Source organism: Perna viridis, chromosome 2, assembly GCF_037379345.1.
Source record: "Perna viridis isolate PV_CMFRI_1.1 ecotype Kerala chromosome 2, ASM3737934v1, whole genome shotgun sequence".
Lineage (NCBI taxonomy): Eukaryota > Metazoa > Mollusca > Bivalvia > Mytilida > Mytilidae > Perna > Perna viridis.
In genome coordinates this window covers 15418204-15441876 of record NC_142446.1, presented here as the reverse complement: position 1 = coordinate 15441876, position 23673 = coordinate 15418204, and the positions used below count along the sequence as shown (strand labels likewise).

At 34.4% G+C, this 23673-nt stretch overlaps 1 protein-coding gene and 1 long non-coding RNA gene across 5 annotated transcripts in view; one reads left to right on the top strand and one right to left on the bottom strand.

Moving 5' to 3' along the window:
- Positions 1-23673, bottom strand: part of LOC148623794 (BCL11 transcription factor A-like) — a 41719-nt gene that overhangs the window by 8080 nt on the left and 9966 nt on the right. The window contains exon 2 of the mRNA XM_088565901.1: positions 14644-15000. Within this exon, the coding sequence (XP_088422027.1) occupies positions 14644-15000 (357 nt within the window). The remainder of the gene's footprint in view (positions 1-14643; positions 15001-23673) is intronic.
- On the top strand, positions 9368-23468 carry LOC148623795 (uncharacterized). 4 transcript variants are annotated; one of them, XR_015919502.1, is made up of 4 exons: positions 9378-9448; positions 9864-9969; positions 23155-23244; positions 23339-23468. It is a non-coding gene; the product is annotated as an uncharacterized LOC148623795 (long non-coding RNA). The 4 variants fall into 4 exon arrangements; XR_015919503.1 differs by having other exon boundaries at positions 9386-9448; positions 9833-9969; XR_015919501.1 differs by lacking the exon at positions 9864-9969 and having other exon boundaries at positions 9368-9448.

The window sequence follows — 23673 nt, the reverse complement described above, 5'->3', positions numbered from 1 at the left end:
ATGAGGTAATAGCTCAGTAATATCGGGCAGTAACATGGTCACCTTGATGGTTCTGTTGACATAACGTGAAAAGTGACCACCAAAACCTAAATATTAAATAAGATATGCCATGTTTCGATTATGGGGGCACAGAGTAAAGTCGATAGTATCACAAGTGATCCACCTGTTTGACAAGATTCTTTTCACGGACATACGTTATAACTTTGTGATTCTTCAACCATAAAAATTAACTGTTTCTACAGTCACTCGACCAAGGTGTATTATTATCTTAAATTGTACTTAAACTTTACTACTGATTAAGGTAGCTATAAATAATTGAAAACATAATGACCTGGCGTTAAGAAAAAATGACCTCAGTCTAAGGACAACTTTCTCGGTTAGCCAATCCCAAAATGATCTCTTAACAACCGGATATGTAGGTCAAGTGGTCATTTGTTATGACGCTGGTCATCACAACAGATGATTATGGAAACTGCTCTTTTCAACGCTAACATATTGTTGTTGATTATAATCATGACCTTATGCGTATATGAGCTTGTTTAAACATCATTTAAAGCAAGGTTATGTAATCTATCACTACATAAAATATAACATACATGTCTGTTTAGCCTGCAAGGACAAATATTCGAGATCAAATGTATTATTCATCATATAGGTGTAATGTATGACCTAGCTATACAAATTATTTCTGATTTACATTTTCATATTGAAGATGATTTAAAACCAATTCATGACTCGGATATTTTCAGCTGCTTATTTGTTAAAATGAGACATGTAACCACAAACGATCTCGTGTCCATTCTATTCTAGATTGCTAACACCTACGTGGATAGAAATGACGTAATATTCACAAAAAGAATTCAGGTGTATTATGGACATAAATGTACTCAGGTAATCGACACTTGACACAAAGGTATAAAATTCTTTCCGTGTTACGTTAGATTGTTTAGCCATTGGCTAGTTTTCAGACAATATAGACCTATTACTATAGCGACAGACAACCCCGGCTAGTTTACATTCGTAAGGTCAAACTTGGTAAATAAATTGTGTATTTTATGCGTAGATCAATAAATTTGACGAGTTTAAAACCCAGTGCCCGGGTCTATTAAGTCCGGTAACAATAAATACGCTATAAAATTAAAACAAGCCAAACGAATACGAGTATGTTATTTTCATTGCAAAGGACATTTGCCTCTCAACGGGGACTAAAGATTTTGCAGAGTTAGCGATGCTTAAAACAGATGTGTCCGAGGATCAATATAAGCTGTTGACCTACATTGTCACATGATGCAACTTATTACAAGATAAAAAGAAAAAACAAACATCTGAGTTGACCTCGAATGACCCAATGTAATGAACTCTTCCCTTTCTTGATTAATGTACTGTAAGCCCATTTACAACAAAACCGATTTTTCACAAGTCCATTAAAGGCTATTAAAACTTCGACAAAAATACACATCAATCTGACATTTTGATCTCAAGACCAATATTACACAATATTAACTTGTTACTATGTTAATGTGACATGTCACTGCATTGGTGTGCAGATCTTAAATCGGATGAAATTTGATAGAAATCCGCAATTCTTAGTTTTACATAGCTTTACATAATATCTATTGAAATGGTCAGTTGAATAATAGCCTATTCCGTTAAATCAGAACCCTTTTTCATCAAGCGACAGTAAATCACACCTATTTTGTTTGCATGATAGGCACAAAAAAAGAAAGAGAATATCTTACGAATCAACACTAGTAAAAGCATTTTTATGAGGATTCTTGTCAGATTTATCAAATGATCAACAACTTAGATATTATATTAAACACTGTCAGTTGCATCCATTCGTTATCAAATAGTTTTATTTTCCAATGTGTGAATCCTTTTATCATTAACATCAAAGCATAAAGCCATTTTAGTGTAACATTCTGTTTCCAACCAAAGATAATTCTGTATATTGTATATTAGGGCATTTTTTGTGTGTCAGGATTATGCAACGTTCATAAAATGTTAAAATTTAGTCACACTAGCGACTTCCTAGGGTCACTTCCTAAGATTCCTCAAATCGATAGCAAGTCAATTACGCATGCGTAAATACAAGTCCATGTCGGATAATTATTACCACATCTTTCTTCATTAGTGCCTGGACGTGATCAATTGGCATACTGGGTTATATAATGCAGCAATGCATCCAATAGCCAAACACAGAAAATCTTATAACGCACATTAAATGTAGTCGTCTAAAAGCAAAAACATTTCTTTCCTCTGGCAATCAAAAACCAAGTTTCTAACCCGAGGAAGTAAATTACAAGACCTGTGCTTTCAAACTGACAAAGAAAAATTTTCAGAAATCTCTATTCTCACTGAAGTTAATAATATAACCAGCAGCATAGGTAAGATAATTCAGCAATAGAATGTAGAATATGAGGGCATGAAATCTTAACTTGAGGTTGCTGATATCATTTCCAGACTACAGACTCTGTTGCAACTAATTAGAAGATTACATCCAGGGCAAGGGATGGCTATTGGTTGCGCAACTTGTGAAATGTTGAGTAACAGGTGCAGCAGCAATACCACACATATTCTGTCTGGGGCGATTCCTATTTTTGTCAATCAGATAAAATTCATTTTTCATACTGATAAACCTCTCAGCAAACGTAAACCAGGTGGAAAGTTGAATAGACACTACGCAAAATTCCTTTGTGATGCTATATGTATTGAAATATAAATTCAAACAAATAATAAACATGTTAATAATTTGAAGACTTAAGACGAACAAAACCCAGGCGTATAGAAAACCAAAGTCTAGTAAAGAACAATGGAAAAAACGTAAGCGCTGAAAACCCCATTTAAGGTACATAACGCCAAGGTTATTTTATGAATTACTGTATTCAAAGTAGCGCAATGTCTTATTAATACCATAAGGTTGTTACAGGTTTTAAGAGGCACGAAAAACCATAAAATGCCGCTTCATATATCCACATCAGCATAAACCAAATGTTAAGAGGTGTGCGAATGTGACAGGTCAAGTCATTTAAGAACATGAGGAGCCATAGCAAAATGGCGAAATATCATTAATATCAACACAAAGGGCCATATTATGTCATGTTTATTCTTTACTTTTATTAATTCCTGACATCTCATAAACCGTTCGTGGTGCGTAACAACTGCTGAGCTGGAAGCATTTGTAGTTCAGATTTCATTTTCTTATTACATTTAAACATAGTTTAAAGTCACTAGAATCTTCAGGTGATTCCAGAAAAATGTTATTTGATACAATATAATGATATTTTTCATGCATATTGCAGCACATCTCCTCAGGAAACACCAAGATGTTCAACATTAATTTTCAGTATGAAACAACGCCTTATCAGACCCTGCTTATTCCTTTGAAATAATAGCTTATAAAAATTCTTTCGGGAATCATTAAAGTATGGACATTAAATATCTGATGTTGTAACTATTCTTGGAGTAACAATACTACGGAGGTCTTTTATTCCTATCTCAAATTAAGTTATAACTATACATGATGCAGTTATTACAAATAATGAGAGCAATATTTTACGACAAATGACTCAAAATTGAGTGTAATAGGTCACTAAAGAATACAAAGAGCTCGTGTTATAGAGAATGGCATGGCATGACGAAGAAAAGTCGTGCAGTGACCAATGTCATGGCTTAAAACCAACATTATTTGACTCTGATACGTATGGACAGATTTTAATGACCACTTTCATATCAAACAGGCGGTGTTAAAATCGATGACTGTTCATCATGTTTTGGAGAAAATTTATGCAGTTCATAACAGTATATAATTCATCTTTAAAATTGTACAATTTGTTCACGCTTTAATGATGAATATGACAGTTTAATTGTCCGATCTTTAAATTATCAAATTCATCAATCTTTCCTTGGCGTCAGAATATTTCAATAGTTATTTTTTAGACAGTGGTTAAAATAATATTGCCCAAGTATCTGGGGATTATATTTAAATATATATTATAAGTTTCAAATGCTCCAAATGACCACAGTTCTAACAGTGAAAACATACGTTTTATCACTTTACTTTAAACATTCTTAATCCAAAACCTAAGCTCAGATTAAAAAGATACTATCATTAGAAGTGTAATCTGTAATGATCTTTAACCTGAAAAAACAATTTGAATATGCGTTATTATAACTTAAAATTCAACTTGAACACAAATAAATGTACAAAAAATGCGATTACCATTAAATTCCGTAGAAAATTTCAAATTTAAACTTAATTTAAGGTATGAGATAACTTACTGATGCACAACTATAAGAGGCACATATAATCATATTCAACACTTCAGTATAGCTGAAATATTGCTGCTCGGACGTTAAACCCCAACAAACAAACAAACAAATCAACACTTCAGAGACGGCACCGAAATAGCAAATTTAATTTTTAACTCTATTAAAAGAATAGCTTACGGCAGATGAGGGCAAGTTACTTTTTTAAAACTCTCAAAATGACCTTAATTCAATACTGAAAGCGATCGTTTGGTCATTGCCAAAACGACCAGTAAGTCAAAGTAAATATACATTCCATTCCAACATGACAGAAATATATTAAATTGAATGTACAATTTCTAAATTTGCATTCGAAGCATCATTACATGCAACTCAAATTTCTTTCTAAGTTAGCAATCTATTTTGAAAATTCTACAGATCGTCAATAAATGAAACAATCGATGCATTTCTGCAACCATAAAGGATTTTTAAACAAACCTAAAATGTAGATGTGACAATCTGTTTCATTAGAATCAAATTCAATTTGCATGTCTTGACGAACTCTAGGAAAATTAAATTTACTTAACATCAAGAAATACTCAATGACAGTTAAATCTTCATGGCAAATCATATTAGTTTTCCTTGCTGGAGATGCAGAAATATGTACATAGTCATTTACACAGCACAATAATTGCACACTTCAAGCTGCTTATTTTTATCTAATAAATACAAAATGTGTGCGAGGATGAAATATGTTTTTCCTGGCGATTAAGTTGTCAGTAGAACGAAATAGACCAAGTTGACCTATCTCGATGAAGGAAGTTGTATAGTTTATGTAATGCCTCTGGTCACCATGACTTCCTTTAGGTCAATTATCTTATACTAACGGGATCAAGCGTGAACTTTTTTCATGTTTATTTTATCATTTCTCACAATTCATGCATTTTATTCTAGAATGAGTCCATTTTGCAGAAGTATCTTGATTATAACTAGGCTTAGGTTTCATAAAGAGTCAGTACTCATGAAACATACATACAGATACAATTTAAGCCAAGCTTGTGTCCATTCTAAATGTGTCACCGGGACTATAAAGATGAAATAACAACTCGTACATCTCACTCTACTACACTCCCTTTACAAAACAAGTCTTGACACTACTGTTTCTGACCCCACCTCATCATTATACAATCTTATTGGTTGCCATCATTTTGGATATTGGTTTCCACAGACTCTTTAAACCAGTTTGTGTAAAAAGTCAAGATGAAGAAAAATGATCAATTCTTCCACTACCATTTGTCAACAAAGGTATAGATGCAATTATTTTGGCTAACATCCTCCATCACAAAAACGTCACCAACAAATTCCCCCATATTTCAAAGACAAATCCATACCAATTATTTCATATTCCTATACTTCACCCATTGCATCAAAAATTTTCAATTACAAAAGGCCATTGCAGAACCTCGAGATTGAGGACTCAAGGCTAAACCACCTGCCTGTTCTTGCAAAAACTGTCCATTCAAATATGGTCCTTCTGGTCGCGCCGTTACCGGAAATTTAACCATCAACGACAACGAATCTGTGAATTATAACTTTAAAGTTCTTATGGATGCCGTCGAGGACTATGCAAGAAAATGGATAAAACGAGAACACGAAGACATTGATTCTCTGTCAGAGTGATTATAGGCCGTGATGTCTTTAATTTTGATACGAAAGAAAGTTTTAAGTAGGTCAATGAGTGCCAAAGCTACATCAGTTTTCAAAGACACCGATGTAGCAAAAAACATTGTCTACTATACATGACAAATATGTTGTCGTACCAGCAGACAAAGCCCAAAAACAACTTTGTTTTTGTCTGCAAAACGTTTTACTTCAAATGCTTATTATCAGAGGTAGACGTAGAAAATAATAGCAGTGATAAGACTTATACTGCTACCACACTCTCCAAAGAAGAGAGTGGAAAACCATAAATCTCTGCTATTCTCTTTTGGTCTTTCTACCAAGGACGATGATTGTGATTTACCGTCTATGTACTGGATTCCTAAACTCCACAAGAATCCATACAAACAACGTTTCATTGCTGGATCTGCAAAATGTACCACCAAACCTCTTTCAAAACTTTTAACTTCTATACTCACAACTGTCAAAGAGGGTCTGCAGTCCTACCACAACACTTGTTACTACCGTAGTGGTATTAATTCAATGTGGATCCTGAAAAATTCGAAAGATCTTTTGGGGACAATCAGTTCAAGACTATTATCTGAATATAATAGCATTAAAACCTATGATTTTTCAACACTGTATACTTCTACTCCCCATACTCAGTTAAAATCCCGACTTAAAAGCATCATACATCGTTGTTTTTCCCAAAAATAAGATGGTACACCTAGATACAAATATATAGTTCTTGGTACAGATTCCTCATACTTTGTAAGAAATAATCCAAATCATCTTGCAAATATAAACAGGAAGATGTTTACAAATTGCTGGAATTTTTAATCGACAACATATTTGTCCAGTGTGGTGGACGTGTTTTTCAACAAACGGTCGGCATTCCAATGGGAACAAATTGTGCTCCTTTTGCTGACATATTCCTGCACTCTTATGAGGATGACTATAGCTGATTTGATCCGAAAGAAAGAATATCGTTTGGCTAGATCTATATAGATGACGTATTATCTTGAAACAATCCTAATTTCAGGGATTTAATACATCGCATCTACCCAAGAGAACTTGAGGTAAAGGATACCACAGACACTGTAAGGTCAGCCTCATATCTTGACATACACTTAGAAATCGATTGTAAAGGAAAACTATTGACTAAACTTTACGACAAACGTGATGACTTTTCATTCAGAATTGTCAACTTTCCTTTCATCTGTGGCACTATCCCTTCAGCACCTGCATATGGAGTGTTCATATCACAACTCATCCGTTGTGCCAGAGCCAGAGCTTGCCTAAACTACGCAGACTTTTTGTATCGCGCTAGAACTCTAACAAATAGGCTTCTGGAAGAGGGTTATGTTGCTGCAAGATTGAAGTCATCACTAAAGAAAGTTTATGGTCGTCATCATGAACTCGTGGATCATTATGGTGTATCCATCTGCACCATGAAAACTGATTTATTCAACGGGTCATAGTTTTCCTTTCCTCGTTTGTCTACCCCTGACTTGACTTTTTATGAGCAACTCGGCGGGTATTTCTAGAAAAGCAGAGGACACTTACTTTACCGGTGCACCTGGTCCATGCTCCCAGTTTTTAGTGGAGGCCGAGGTGCTCATTTGCTTTTGCTACTTTGTATGTATGATTTTAGTTACTTTGTTTTGTATATCTGTTTTTCAAGTCTGGTCTTTGTCCCTAGATTGCATTCTTTTGATTACCGCTAAAACCTTGGTTCCCTTGATTACTCTTACAAATATATATAAAGTATAAGTTCTTTTAGCAATAAATGCATAATACATTTTTACACAATATGAATAGATTAAAATACATCATGCTACTTCCGCGATAATGGGATAAAACAGCAAAGAAACACGCTGTACATTTAAATCTACTCGTTTTATTAATTTATATTATTTTATTTTATTCAAACTTAGTATTATTTTGTGAACCCCTGCTGTTTTGGCTTCAGTATTTTTTTAAGTTACAGTATAAAAAGGCGTGTTTAGCAATATATCATTTTACTATTCTACTCCTCTCACCTAAAAATCTTAAAGTATTGAAACACAAGATATACTTCGTCAATTTACTTCCTTTCAGACAAATGACCTTTTTATTGTATGGAACTATTGGTTTGACTGTCAAAGCGTAGCTGAAAATCCGGTCGTCCTAAACTATGCCCAGCATGAATTTCACTGAACATGAAAATTTATTGGCAGCAACATATAAGCAGGAAAGCCAAATCTAAATAGTGGTCTGCTTTAACCAGAATTCAGCCAATACCTACACAGAAAAATCCTTAAATAGATCGGTCTTTTGACATGTAACTTCCACCCCGCTGGAATCTTTCAAATTATGCAATTAATTTCTAAAGAGCAAATTTAATATAATCAAAATTTGCCTGTAAAAACTCAAACCATGAACGATTATTGACAAGGGTGGAACAACAAGACTTCCGTCATCGGGATAAATCCTTTTTTGCACAGCAATTGATTGCTGCCGCTGGAAATCAAAGCTGTAATTATTGCCCCCATTTCCCAACGTCCATTATGAAGGTTCATTATTTATAACTTCTAAGTGGCATTCTTTCCTACAACAGACTCGAACGGGATTATTTGCAAGTGCAACAAGAAAAATCAGAGAAAGTTTTGCAACAGAACTTTCCTTTTAGTTTTTATGTGATAATGAGTGGAAGCTATTTTTTATGTATTATTAGTGGCGTCTGCTTATAAAAGCTCAACAAATAAAATGTTGCGAAAAAAAGTTCTGGAGGTAAAATTATTCCTCGTAGTTTAATGATTCAATATACATTGCCTTAATGTTTTAGAGTTTATAAAAGTTTATAAAACTGACACATGCTATAAAATAACAAATCTAATTAATGAACTAGAGATACTGTTAGCAATCTCATTAAGAAAATAACCCCGAATTAAATGGACTCTAATGTTAATTTTAGGTAATCTACCCTTACACTGACCTAACATTAATTAACTTCATTTATGCATTTCTACATAATAATGCCTAACTTTTCTATAAAGTATAATAAAATCCATTCAACAGTGCAGGAGGAATTGCCCTGAAAACTGTTTAACATATAAAACATTTAAGTAGATACTTTGCTTTCTAATTTAAATATTATCAAAATCTATTTAGTGGATTAGGAGGAGCTGCTTTTCCAAGATATGTTGTTAGACGAACAGACATCACCTGAGTGGTTCCTATACACCACCAAAACATTTGGGGGATGTTAAAAGCCAGTCTAAGTAGCTTCTTTGTTAAAGGGTACAGATTAATCAATCAATGCTGTCGTGCTATGACGACAGTTTATTGCAAGATTGTTTTGTTTATCTTAAAGTTGTTAAAAATGACCATCGTTTGCCTTTTTAAATGAGTACCACACAATAAACCATTTTCCAAAAACAACCGGAAGTATACATGATTACATAACAACATATGGTACATGTTCCTTCCGTTATCACTTTCTATCAACTTGAATCTCAAATCATAACCATTAAAATAGAGACTTCCCGTCTTGCAAAATGTAAGTAAAGCATTGTATTTTTTAAGTCGGCATCCTCGGATAGAGTGTTCACTCGAGCTTTTCTATATGCTTTTCAACTTATAGGTTTGTACTTAAGGGGAATTTATTTCTTATTTACATTGTCAAAACAATAGTTGGACCTACTGTATTGAGCAAATTCAATTTAATGAAAATATAACCTTAATAATTAAAAAGAAATTTAGAATGGTGTGAAGATTACATATACAGTGGTGATTTAAGTCTTCCTCCATTCAAATAGTGTATTGAGACAATTAGCAAAAGTGTCAATTCATTCTATATATGTTGTCGTATTTCATTGGTCATTATCAAAGTAGTGTTCAGATAAACAACAAATTATAAGAAATGCAAATTTGTATTTTCAAGGAATTCATGTATGAATTTACTCTGTATTCAGTGAAAAGTTCCTGGACAAATTTAAATTTGTGAGTGAGAGCTTGATACGACCTAACAGGCGAAACCCTGAACAACTGGGATACGTATGGACCTACCTATCAAGCTTGGTATGGCTCTTTAATTGGATTGAGAATAAACATTTGCAGCACGATACAAATTTGACTAAATCGAAGTCTCTTTTTTGGTCCCCGATTTATAGTTAATGTCAAAACCTAACCAAATAAACCCCCGCCTTCCTTCCTTTGATGGTATGGCACCTTGTAGTACAATTTTAAAGACATGTATTCATTTTTACCCACAGTATTATCTGGACATTAAGAAATGCTTGTTTTAACCTCTTCAAGACTCCTCTTTCCTAATTAGTTCAAGCCACAACTCCAAAAATCAATTCCAGCATTCTCTTGGTGGTGTGGCACCTTGTAGTACAATTTTAAAGACATGTATTCATTTTTACCCACGGTATTATCTGGACATTAAGAAATGCATGTTTTAACCTCTTCAAGACTCCTCTTTCCTAATTAGTTCAAGCCACAACTCCAAAAAATCAATTCCAGCATTTTCTTGGTGGTGTGGCACCTTGTGGTACAATTTTCATTCAGTCACTTTTACTATCGGTATTGTCTGCAAATAAAGAAATTGCTCATTCTTGCCCTTTTTATATCCCACACCCGAAGTGACGAGGTATTATGCGATATCCTTCAAAACGTCGTGTGTTCGTCCGTATCAGTCCCCGGACGATTTCAAGGTAAAAACGAGAACGAATCGATGAAATTTTATACAGTTGTTAAGTATCACAAAATACAAATCAAGTTAAAATTTCAACAAAATCCAAAATGTAGGTTTCGAGTAAGGCCATTTTGAACGTTTTGCCATTCCTCATTTTTCACCATTCATGGCGGGGTACCACTACAGAAGTTTTATGGTCGTCATCATGAACTCGTGGATCGTTATGGTGTATCCATCAGCACCATGAAAACTGATGTATTCAACGGGTCATAGTTTTCATTTCCTCGTTTGTCTACCCCGGACTTGACTTTTTATGAGCAACTCGGCGGGTGTTTCTAGAAAAGCAGGCCCCGTGCAGGTCCAGGTGTCAAAAGAATAGGCCTGCAGCAGCGCTAAGCTTGTCGTAAAAGGCGACTAAATAGTGCTCAGAAACCTAGCTGGGGGCTAGGCGCTCTGCCCACAGAGCAACTGGGATGTGTGCCCCAGGTGGTGGAATGGGGTACCCCTGGCATGTTACATGCTGGGGTTGTCAGGCTATAATACGGAAAACCTGACCGCAAACCATAGTGGTGCACCGTGTTGGGAAAGATGCCACGTTCCTCGCACGTTAAAGAACCCTACTGTGGTATTCGATAGGAGTAGGAACCTTTGCGCTCCGCCACAGGAGGCTAAATTGTCCGACCTTACCCATCCCTCCCTTTTTCTAGTGGCAATCAAAATTTGTCGACCCTACTGTCTTTGTGTCCCATCCCGTTTTTCATTTCATCATCATTTCATGTTCATTTTATCATCCGTTTCATGTTCATCGTCTGAATATAGCTGAAATATTGCTGCTCGGACGTTAAACCCCAACAATCAACAATCAATCATAGAAAAGCAGAGGACGCTTACCCTACCGGTGCACCTGGTCCATGCTCCCAGTTTTTAGTGGAGTCCGAGTTGTTCATTTACTTTTGTTACTTTGTATGTATTATTTTAGTTACTTTATGTTCTTTGTAGTGAATGTCTGTTTTCCATGTCTGGTCTTTGTCCCTGGATTATGTTCTTTTGATTCCCGCTATAACCTTGGTTCCCTTGATTACTCTATCACTTCATGTTCAATTAATCCTACGTATTTGGTTCTTCTTAATAGACGGTTCAAGTCACAACGCCCCAAATTAATACAAGCTTTCCTTTTTAAGAATAGCATCTTTTAGTACAAACATTCATTTTTGCATTCTTATTCAAGTTATTGTTCGGACATCAGGAAAATGTGTGGTTCTGGCCCCATATTGACACTTTTCCACCACTTATAAATGGCCCCGTGCAGGTCAGGTGTCAACAGAATTGGCCTGCAGCAGCGCTAAGCTTGTCGTAAATGTCGACTTAATAGTGCTCAGAAACATAGCCGGGGGCTAGGCGCTCTGTCCACAGAGCAACTGGGATGTGTGGCCCAGGTGGTGGAATGGGGTACCCCTGGCGTGTTACATGCTGGGGTTGTCAGGCTATAATACGGAAAACCTGACCGCAAACCATAGTGGTGCACCGTGCTGGGAAACATGTAACGTTCCTCGCACGTTAAAGAATCCTGCTGTGGTATTCGATAGGAATTGGAACCTTTGCGCTCCGCCACAGCAGGCTAAATTGCCCGACCTTACCCATCCCTCCTTTTTTCTAGTGACAATCAAAATTTGTCGCCCTATTATCCTTGTGTCCCATCCTTTTTTATTTCATGTTCATTTTATCATCCATTTCATGTTCATCGTCTGAATATAGTTGAAATATTGTTGCTCGGACGTGAAACCCCAATAATCAACAATCAATCAATCCACTTATAAATGTAATATGTATGACAAGGTAACTCATTATACATAGTGTGAACCGATATTCGTTTAACTTCTATTGCATTTGCACCCTATTCATACTTTTAAAACGGCAAGGTACCAAGTCAAAAGAAATCTTACGACATTAACTGGTCAGGGGTGTTAGTGTTGATGTTGCAGTGGTAAGTAATAAACTGTACTGTTTATTTCCTTTTGTAATTAAATTTAATTTTCAAGAAGGTGTCCATGCAAACCCAAGCAGTGGGTGGCATATGACAAATTGCGTGTTGTTTTTAAATTGCCATCAATTTAATATCACAAAAGCATCCTTTCTAAAAGTTGAATTTTGATTATTTATTAACTGCAAAGATAAGAGAGAAATGAATTACTTAGAAAACATTGAAATTCATTGAAAAGGGGAGATATGTTTTTATTTTGTGCAAAATTTGGTTGTTTTGTCAGGGAACTTAAAAACCATTTTCTTAGCAATCCATTGTCAATTAAAAAAATCTTTGACATACACACATTTTAAATTATGTAAACATTACATTGGAACAAAAATTTCATTCATAAAATAGTTATATACTATCTGATTTTTATAACCCTGCTCAGGAGGTATATAGTGATCATACTGTCCGTTCGTCCATAGTTTTAATCATCAATTCCTCTAAAACTGCTGAATATAATTTGATAAAATATATACACATTCTTTATACGACCTGTGCAGGTCCGAGTGTCAAAAGAATAGGCCTGCAACAGCTCTAAGCTTGTCATAAAAGGCGACTAAATAGTGCTCAGAACATCAGCCGGGGGCAACTAGCAACTTAGCACCTGGGTTGTGTGCCCCAGGTGGTGGAATGGGGTACCCCTGGTATGTTACATGCTGGGGTTGTCAGGCTATAATACGGAAAACCTGACCGCAAACCATAATGGTGCACCGTGTTGGGAAAGATGCCACGTTCCTCTCACGTTAAAAAAAACCCTACTGTGGTATTCTCCCAGAGTAGGAACCATAGGGCTCCGCCACAGGAGGCTAAATTGCCCGACTCTACCCACCTCTCCCTATTTCCAGTGGCAATCAAAATTTGTCGACCCCATTATCCTTTGTGTTCCATTCCATTTTTCATTTCATTATCATTTCATGTTCATTTTATCATCCACTTCACGTTCATCGCCTGAATATAGCTGAAATATCTCTGCTCGGGCGTTAAACCCCAACAAACAAACAAAAAGAAACATCACATGATACCATAGTGTACTTCCTATTCTGTTTTTTTCTCATCTGAATGACTTTTTTGGATTTTCTTGTACAAAACCAAAAAAAAACATCATTTGTCGCCCAAGGATAACCATATTCTAATCCACAACTCCTTTTAAACTGCTGCGTGAAATTTAATGATAACTTTCACACATTTTTCATCACTTGATGCTGTTTTTCCATCTGAATGACTTAATTGGTCGACTGTTTCCCAACTCCTCTAAATGTACTGAATGGATTATCAATAAACTTTCTTTAAAATTCTTTTTCACATAATGTAAATGTGCAACTCGTATTTGTCCCGAAAATATTTTGTTCTAAATGGAAAAGTGTTAGTTGAATGGTTGATTTTTGATTATACTAATTTTAATATTTTTGAAACAAGCGTTTTGAACCCATTTGATTAAGTGCAATGCCGAGTTTTGTGACAGTTTAATTCTGTTCACAAATGAAAGTTGAATATATACACTTATAAAAATCTGCATATAAGATTGCTACTTATACACATAGTAAAACGAAAGATTGAACTAAATCGGGTTAAGTACATACGCAATGTCAAAAGACCTCCCTGAACTTCTGAAGACGTCTTGCGAGAAAACATTACATACAAATAAAAAAAATGACAGACCATTTTCGTCCATTGACTCTTGAAAAAAAAAACACAACCCATAAATTATTCATCTGACGTCAGTACTGAAATATAATTGCTGATATATAATAAGACTTTCAAATCAATTTTCATTTCTTCTTTTTGTCTTTCTGACTCCTGCCTAACCATTAATGAATGATGCGCATTACCCAATTATATGCATATTCAAAATCACCGAACACTTAAGAGTAAAAATAGAACACGGACAAATTTTCTTAAATTTGAAGATTTTGAAATATTTATAAGACATGGAAGATATAAAGAAATTTGCACAGGTAAATTTTATACCTACAAATGTTAGCGCGTAGTAGAAGCAGCCAATTGCATGAAAAGAATAGTAACTAACCTGTCTGGGTTGTGTTAGATTCAGCGTCTTGTTTTAATTTAAGTGGAGGACGTGATGGTTTGATGTCTTCATCCATTGGAAGATCATCTCTCTCTTTGATGTCAGCATTTTCAAGAAGAGGCGAAAGTCTGGCTTCAAGCGACTCCTTTCTAGATATAGGTGCTGATATACTGGTGCGCTTGCGACTAATGCTACACATATCTGTAGCTTCGTGGTCATCGTCATCATTCTCAGGGTTGTTAGTTTCCCCATCCTTACTGCAGCGATTGATCTTGTGTCTTATAAACTTAAGTATGTCTTGCAGTGGAAAGCTGGTTTGGCATTCTCCACATACAAGAAGATCATTTTCCTGTTCCACTAAAATAGGAAAAAAATATTTTAAAAAATGAGGTCTCAACTTTATTTGCCGATTAGTAGACGAACTTGACAAACAAGAATTGTGCAGAAAAAAAACGCTGCACTACGTGAAACTGAACGACACATTTGGATTCAAAGTTGATGCGGTTGCAAAAGTAGATCCACAATTACTTCCCTGTTTATTGACCAGATTCTAAGTAATTAGATTATAAATATCAAAAGACATAACTGAAGGTAAAAAACAGTGAAAGCAATAAGTTTCCGATCGTATTGTTAATTCTTCGGGATGAGTCCCTAATAACCTATAATATGCAATATTCTTTGATTCAGAAGCTTTGTATATAATCCTTTTATTTGACAGGTACTGTATTGATTAAGGAATTGTCCAGGCCAAACTTACACATGATTAATCCACTTTTATTCTAATCTTTTGATCTCACCTTACTAAGATCAATGACTGGCATTAAAACTCCTAACGAGATAAGACTTACTCATGTAGGTTGTGGAGTGCACTTGAGGCACTATACAACAGTTAGAAGTGACAAAAAACGCCAGTTGAAATAAATAATGCCTCCAAAATCCTTTCAAATAAATAAAAAAAATCGAACTGTGATTCTAAACTATTCTATGGGCAAACATGTCAAGATTTCGTCGTGACAAATGGCAGTTGAGAAATAGAGGTGTCCGTCTCGTCTGTCATTGTAGGAATAAATTCTCCCTTCTATATTCATTAGGCGACTTAATAACACAGATCAATCTTTGTTCAAATCAATATTTTGAAAATTTGATTAAAGGAATTGACCAAAAATTGCTCACTATTCTTATTTACTGCAAGATGGAGTACATTTTCCCTATTAAAGTTTTAATAGAAGAGACTTATACAAGAATTAAAATATTACCATTTCAACCCATATCAATAATTTAACTTATGTTTTGCTTATTCAAATCAAATACAAAAATATCAATAATAAAATATCAATATATTGCAAATCTAGATATGCTGTACACGTGTTTCAATGAGTAACCTCTCATCAGCCGCATAATAGTCAAATATATAGGAAGATCTAAATCCAAATGTCAGTTGTATACAAGAAGTATTCAAAACCCAAAATTTCGAAATTGGAAGCCAAACCCATCATTGAGTGGTTATACCATGTGCAATACAAGGACCGAACCCTTAGTATTTTAGGTATTTTGAAATTTGTAGACAAAATTTTAACTGACATAACTTCTTCTTGTAAACTAACATCTGCCCATTACGCCCTTCCACATTGAAGGTTATGCATAGGGCTACCATTCATCATTCATATCTTGTAAAAAGTTTTTTTGTTACAGAAACTACTTACCTTTAAAATGAATGGAGTCGAATTGAGGATCATTGTTAGTCGTCATAATTAATTTAGAAAGCCATGGAAGGATTTTAAGTATCCTAAATATGTACAATATTGCATCCATTTACTTTGATGATAAAGTAGTGATAAACCAGGGTAAGCTCGTGAGACTTATAAACAAGTCGGGTCACCCTGATTGGTCAGTACAATTGTCCATTGGCCTGAGATGCCTCTTTGGCACCTGCTAACGCTAATCAACAACTCATATTTTTTACCATTATTCAAACAATAAAGTTCCCATGTACACTGGACAGTAGTGTCACCATGGGGTCAGCTGGTGTCAAAAGGAGAAAGACCATAGCTGACCTCGACTAACCCGAGATTAAATCTCCGACATCAACAATAAAACAATTGTAAGTTAACAATGATATTGGATATCTTAAATATATCTAAATACAATTTATTGAAAAAAGTCAGTTGTTAAGTCGAAAGTTTTCATAAATTCGACAAAAAAAAAAGAATATTTAGAAATGTATGTGTATGAAAATGACTTTCATTTAACTATATGAAATACATGGTGATGAACATACTCGTAACGTGTTCTGTTGTGGTACAGCTGTAATTGAACTTCGACATGACCAGATACTCTCAATTCTTTTATCTACCAATTAATTAATGTGTGGAAAAATAATGTTCGGCAGCAGCACCATAGACAGTAAATGTTGCAGTTGATATATTTGTCGTAACTAATCTGAATACAAACCAACAAAAATGCGACTGAGCAAGTTTTCATTTAAGACTTGTCAAGGAAAAGCAAGAATCGAAGATGTTAAAAACGGGTGGTTAACTAATGAGAAATCTTGTTAAAAAAGGTGGAGAAAAAATTATCTCCATTGATTTCTGGCAAAAAATCTAATACATGCGTGTGTACATGTATACCAAAAAAAGCACGATTGAAGGTAATTCCGAAAGGCACACAAATAAGGAGATGGGAAGTACTTAAAAGCATTTTTTTAGTTTTAAAATTCATTCAGCAATCTTTCTTCTGCGTAAACTTATGCTACATATACTCTACTTGTGTTGACGAGGTACCAATTTTCGTTGTTTCTGTGAAACCAATAATTCGAATGATTACCAAATAGTCAATCATTGACAACTACGAAAATTGATGTTCAAGAATAAAAGTGCATTTACAGTATTGTCAGTTTATGAATACACTTATTGAAATTGAGGCTTTAGAGAATATTTAAAGTTATGCACAGTTTCATTATTGAATAGTTCAGAAACCAGTATACATATATCCGAAGATACCGGAAAGAAAGTAAAAACAAACAAACCAAACAAAAACCAAAACAAATAAATAAATAAATAAATAAATAAATAAATAAATAAAAATTTTAAAAAAAAGGCAAAGAAACAAATTAAATTTTATATGTTTTGTAACTGCAGTATGAATTACAGTTTGAAATTACTCAGTATTTTATAAGTCTTCCCACATTTTGGAATGTAAAGTTTGTTTCTTCATCATAGATGCCCTTGAAATTAAATAGCTTGATACAACAACAAAGGTTGCAAAATGAAACAGGTCTAGGCAAAACATACCACCAGAAAAGATGTTTAATGCGGAATGCTTTTTTTTTTTTAAAATTAATTGACTCTCCATAGGTTTCCGACCTGAATTAATGTGTTAAACAGTTTACTTTTACTAGATAGTTCAGAATGCAGAAATGAGTTCATCAAATTTTTTTGTTAATGTTGCTTGCATTTTTTGTCATTTATTTCATATATAGCTAGGCCAATAACCACTAAAATCAACCAAGACCTGATTTTTGTAGTATGGTACGAAATAATACATGTTTACTCAAACTGTTGGACAGAACCTTTCAATAAACCAAAGCCTGACCTATGAGGAACGGAAAATTGTGTTACAGTTTCATAGAGAAACACTCACTTGCAATTAATTCATATAGTTAAGTTTCAGAAAAGCTTGTTTTTGGCCTTCAATTCCTAAAAAAAGTAGGATGATCCAACAATCCAATTGTTATATAGAATCTGATTGTTTAAGTGAATTATGATCAATCAAAAAATACTCAAAGTATTGCATGAAACTAGATGTATTCGGACGACGACGACAGCGCAATATTATTACACGACTTATAAGAAATCTTTAACCTGCACAAAAATCATCCTAACAAAATGTATAGAAAATGTATTTAAATTGGGTTTTTTTTCACAGGAAACAAAATTAAATATTTCCCAGACTTTGTGAATTGACCGCTGGACAAATAATAAGAGTTGGTTAAATGAATTCACCTGGACCCTTTGACCGTGGTCATTCAATCTCATTAAAATTAATGTTCACAAAAAATATTCTGCCACAATTAACGAACAATAGTCAACCATGTTCCCTGACCAGTCATAAATAAAATGCATTTTAAAGCCATGCTTCAGGTGGTCAGTACAAATGGTCAGTTGTCATTATAAACTTTGTCCATTCAACCATTAGTGAATACCATAAAAAAAACTTTATAGCAGGTCATTATAAATGGGTTTCGTCTACTTAATCTAAATGAAAAAAATGCCATTTAAAAAAAATATTAATATTTTACCTGATATGGACTTTAAAATTTTCCCAGCCTTTCAACTATCATGCACCTGCAGCGATTTTTTTAAACGCTGCATAGAAAACAAAATGTATTTTTCTTTATAATTTTACCATTTAGAAAAGATCATAGATTATAAAAAAAAACTCAAAAGAAGAAACACTTTGTAAACTCAGTTTCTAAACCAGTATTAAAACTTAAATTATTGTAGAAATTATTAGATTTAATTTCAAAATTACATATTACGTAGAGAATCCCGGGCCGTTCATGTCACTTTTAGAGCAGGAATCTGTTATAGTGATATTCATTCGGTATACTTGAATTTTAAATATAATGTGAGAGTTCAGTAATAGTTGAAATAGTGTGACAAGAAGATGGAAGATTGTCAAGCCTTAATGAGATACTTTAAATCTCACAGCGAAGACATAATTGTGAAAGCTGGGAATTGAGGACATCTTGTATGGTTTATTACCAATCGTATTTCTTAAACCGTTACGTAAAAATCAATATGAAATAGCTACTTGTAAGTGTAGCCAAGTAAAATACAATTTTATTTTTATCGTTATAAAATCGAAACCTCAAAATGACCATGTGCAGGTTTATATATAAATTTAATTGACAATAAAAGTTACAATCCAGGAGGAAAATAATCGTAAGTACATATTGTGTCAATTTCTATACAACACTCATTCTTTTATACAAAATATGGCGTCCATTCAACTTCTTATAACAGGGAAAATTTTGTTATCATAAGTGCACACTAGATTGTCTAAGAAATACTGCACTTCATTGGTTTTTCGGACCTGCTTATTTCAAAGAAGTATTTTTGTTTACTATATATAAGAAGAGTTTTATAAGAAGAAGTATTACTTTGTCAGTGATGTTATCACGTACGTTGTTTATAATAAATATTCTGCTAAAATGCTTTTACTCCAAGATTAAGACTATCCATAGTGTATCTCGATTTATTCCATAGATTGTTCGCACATTGTCCACTGCATTATTTAGCTAAAAGTCATATGTTGTTTTTAACTGTGCAACATGCAAACAGCATTACAATACAAAATAATAAAGACGAAGTTTAATAAGAAATATAAGGCCATACTTTTATCTGTTGTGACATGAAATGTCTTTGATGCTTTCAGTTCTTTTTTTCTGATTATGGAGCTGTATTGACCTGTCCTTGGTTCATTTCAAAGTCTGGATTTCCAATAATTAGAATTTTTCTCAATTTAAGATAATAAATGTATTTCAGCCCAAGAACATTTTCTTTGGCCAATCCATGCCAATATTTTATTGGTTTTCTGGAGAAAAGCTTTAACTGTCCATCACAATTTTAAAACTGGAAATTCCAGGAAAATAACATTCAATATCTACTAATAAGTCTGTAGAGGCCTGTCAGCGTACAATAATCATGCTTTTTTAATCTTCTTAAATGTGGTGTAATGGATGAATTTTATCGTGGCTTTCTCCAATAAAATTTAAATGTAGACCGACACTGTTTCTTTTAGCTGCATGTATGCATATTTATGCTAATATTTTAGTGCGACCAGTACCATTGACTTTTTTTAACCTTAATGCAACAAACAATTTATGTTTTCGTTTCACTTAACATGCACATATCATAATAACAATAATTTTTATTCATCTTCGACACTTGAATACAACCTGACTTGACCTTCGTCAATAACTACTTCAAATGTGACCACCAAAGGCTACTTACTGGACATGCTTTTGTCCAAAGGGCATTAATAACCCCTATCAGAACTAGCTAGATCGATCAATCATGTGTCTGACCAGATCACGTATTGATGGTGAAAGAAATAATAAAGTTTCTTTAAAAAATCAATACGCTTATAGTAATTAAAATGTGGAGAGAAATGATCAGACCAAAAATGAAATAAACATTCAGTGTCTTCTAAACAAACAGATAGCTTAAAGTGAAAAAGTTGTATCAAAAGTTCACATTCATTAGAAGTCCCGAGCGACCTGGTTTCACAAAGACAATCTTCATTTAAACGTATTAAAGGTTTTCAAATCTTAAATCCCACACAAGAGAGTTTTAGAAAAAAAAAACAGATTATTTTAAATTTCAAAAGGCTGAAAGATCACTACAATCCTTTGTTTCAAACCCAAAAGTTTTACATAAAAAGAATAGATGACGAATAGCAATAAAGGATAACAGAATAGTTAACTGGTAATTTCAAACGTTTTTCTTGATTTAAAAGAAGTTCATGGACTTTTACGTGTTCACATCTGTATTCCGCATTCTACGTTCTTCTCATGTCTTTTTTTCAAATAAGAATAAATGAAAGTTTTTTAATACATGATTACTACAGAAGTTTTATGGTCGTCATCATGGATCATTATGGTGTATCCATCTGCACCATGAAAACTGATTTATTCAACGGGTCATAGTTTTCCTTTCCTCGTTTGTCTACCCCTGACTTGATTTTTTATGAGCAACTCGGCTGGTGTTTCTAGAAAGCAGAAGACGCTTACCTTACCGGTCCATGCTCCCAGTTTTTAGTGGAACCGAGTTGCTCATTTGCTTTTGTTACTTTGTATTTATGATTTTAGTTACTTTTGTGTATGTCTGTTTTCCATGTCTGGTCTTTGTCCCTGGACTGGATTGCATTCTTTTCATTACCGCTATAACCTTGGTTCCCTTGATTACTCTTTAAACTTTAACTCATGACAGGACATTAAAAAATAAATCGAAATTAAAATTGTAAATCCGTGAATGCAATGAAATATCTTGTAGATTCCAAGTGGACAACGAAATTCTTCAAAAGAGTCTAATGATGACGCTTTTGTGATGACGCTACATGGTCATATATAACACACAATCTGTTACTAACATAGTTTAAAAAATAAGTATGTAGAGGTGATATTTGGTTCGATAATTCTAATATGCAGTACATGAATATGTCCATACCACATATCAACACCAAAGTTGCTACATGGTCAGTCATTTAATTAAAACAAACATTAAATCATGTGACACAAGACATTGGTCAACATTAAAAAACTATAGGCTAAAAAGAGCCTGAATCGCTAACCAGCCTTGATAAGCAACATTAATTTTTTTGACAAAGCGGTCGTGTTTTTTTCTTAGATTAAAATTCCTAACACTCATACCTAAGGAACAATAAAATCAACTTTCCTTGAATTCTGTCCGCCCCGTGCAGATCCGGGTGTTAAAAGAATAAGCCTGCAGCAGCACTAAGCTTGTCGTATAAGGCGACTAAATAGTGCTTAGAACCCAAGCCGGGGGCTAAGGCGCTGTGCCCACAGAGCAACTGGGTTGTGTGCCCCAGGTGGTGGAATGGGGTACCCCTGGCGTGTTACATGCTGGGGTTGTCAGGCTATAATACGGAAAACCTGACCGCAAACCATAGTGGTGCACCGTGTTGGGAAAGATGCCACGTTCCTCGCACGTTAAAGAACCCTACTGTGGTATTCGATAGGAGTAGGAACCATACAGCTCCGACACAGAAGGCTAAATTGCCCGACCCTACCCATCTCTCCCTATTTCCAGTGGCAATCAAAATTTGTCGACCCTATTGTCCTTGTGTCCCATCCCTCTTTCATTTCATCATCATTTCATGTTCATTTTATCATCAATTTCATGTTCATCGTCTGAATATAGCTGAAATATTGCTGCTCGGACGTTAAACCCCAACAAACAAACAAACAATTGAATTCTGTCCTGTATTTTCTAAGATTTTTTTTCTAAAATAAATAACATAAAATGATGCAAAACAGATTTACACGAAACGAAAGTTGGACCACTGATGACCTTATCATGCTGACTACTTTTTGGATAAATACGCAAAAATCTTGTCTGACCCTCGATGTTCAATTTTTAGTAATGGCGGCCATGTTATTTGACGATTAAAAAATCCACATATCAGTTCTATTCAGAATACCATCAGAAACATTCATACTAGGTTTGGTTCTAATTGATCCAGTACTTACTGAGATGAACTTTCAAAATGGCCCAACAGATCTATACGAAAGTTTGACCATTGATGATCTTATCATGCTGACCACTTTTGGATAATTACGCAAAAAAGTTGTCTGACCATCTTTGTTCCATTTTTAGTAACGGCGGCCATGCTATTTGACGCATCAAAAAATCCCTACATCAGTTATTTTCTGAATACCATAAGAAACATTCATACTAAGTTTGGTTCTAATTGATCCAGTACTTTCAGAGAAGAAGAGTTGAAAAATTGTTGAAGACGACGACGAGCCCCAAGTGATGACAATAACTCACATGGCCCTTCGGTCAAGCAAGCTAAAAGGTATGAAGTTTCTTTGATAATGTCCTTTCATATGACTAATTTAATTTTTTTATTCAATGCTTAATTTCCATAAGCTTGTAAATATATTTTTCAGTAAAATGCTTCATACGGCGGAGCTTGATACGACCGCAGATGTCGAATCCTGAGCAGATGGGGGCAAAAATGGTACACCATTCAAGCTTGATGCAGCTCTGAATTTGATTACAAATAAATATTTGCCTAAGAAAAAAGAATTTGATGTGTCCGAAAATGCACCTTATTCCTCAATAAGTAATCTCCTAAAATCAATTCCCGGCCTTTCTTTTGGGATATGGCACCGTGTGGTTCAATTTCAAATCCATTAACCTCTACTCAAATTATTATCTGTACAACATAACATTTCTTGTTTCTGGTCCTTTTTTTGGCCCTGATTCCCTATCAGTCCAAGTC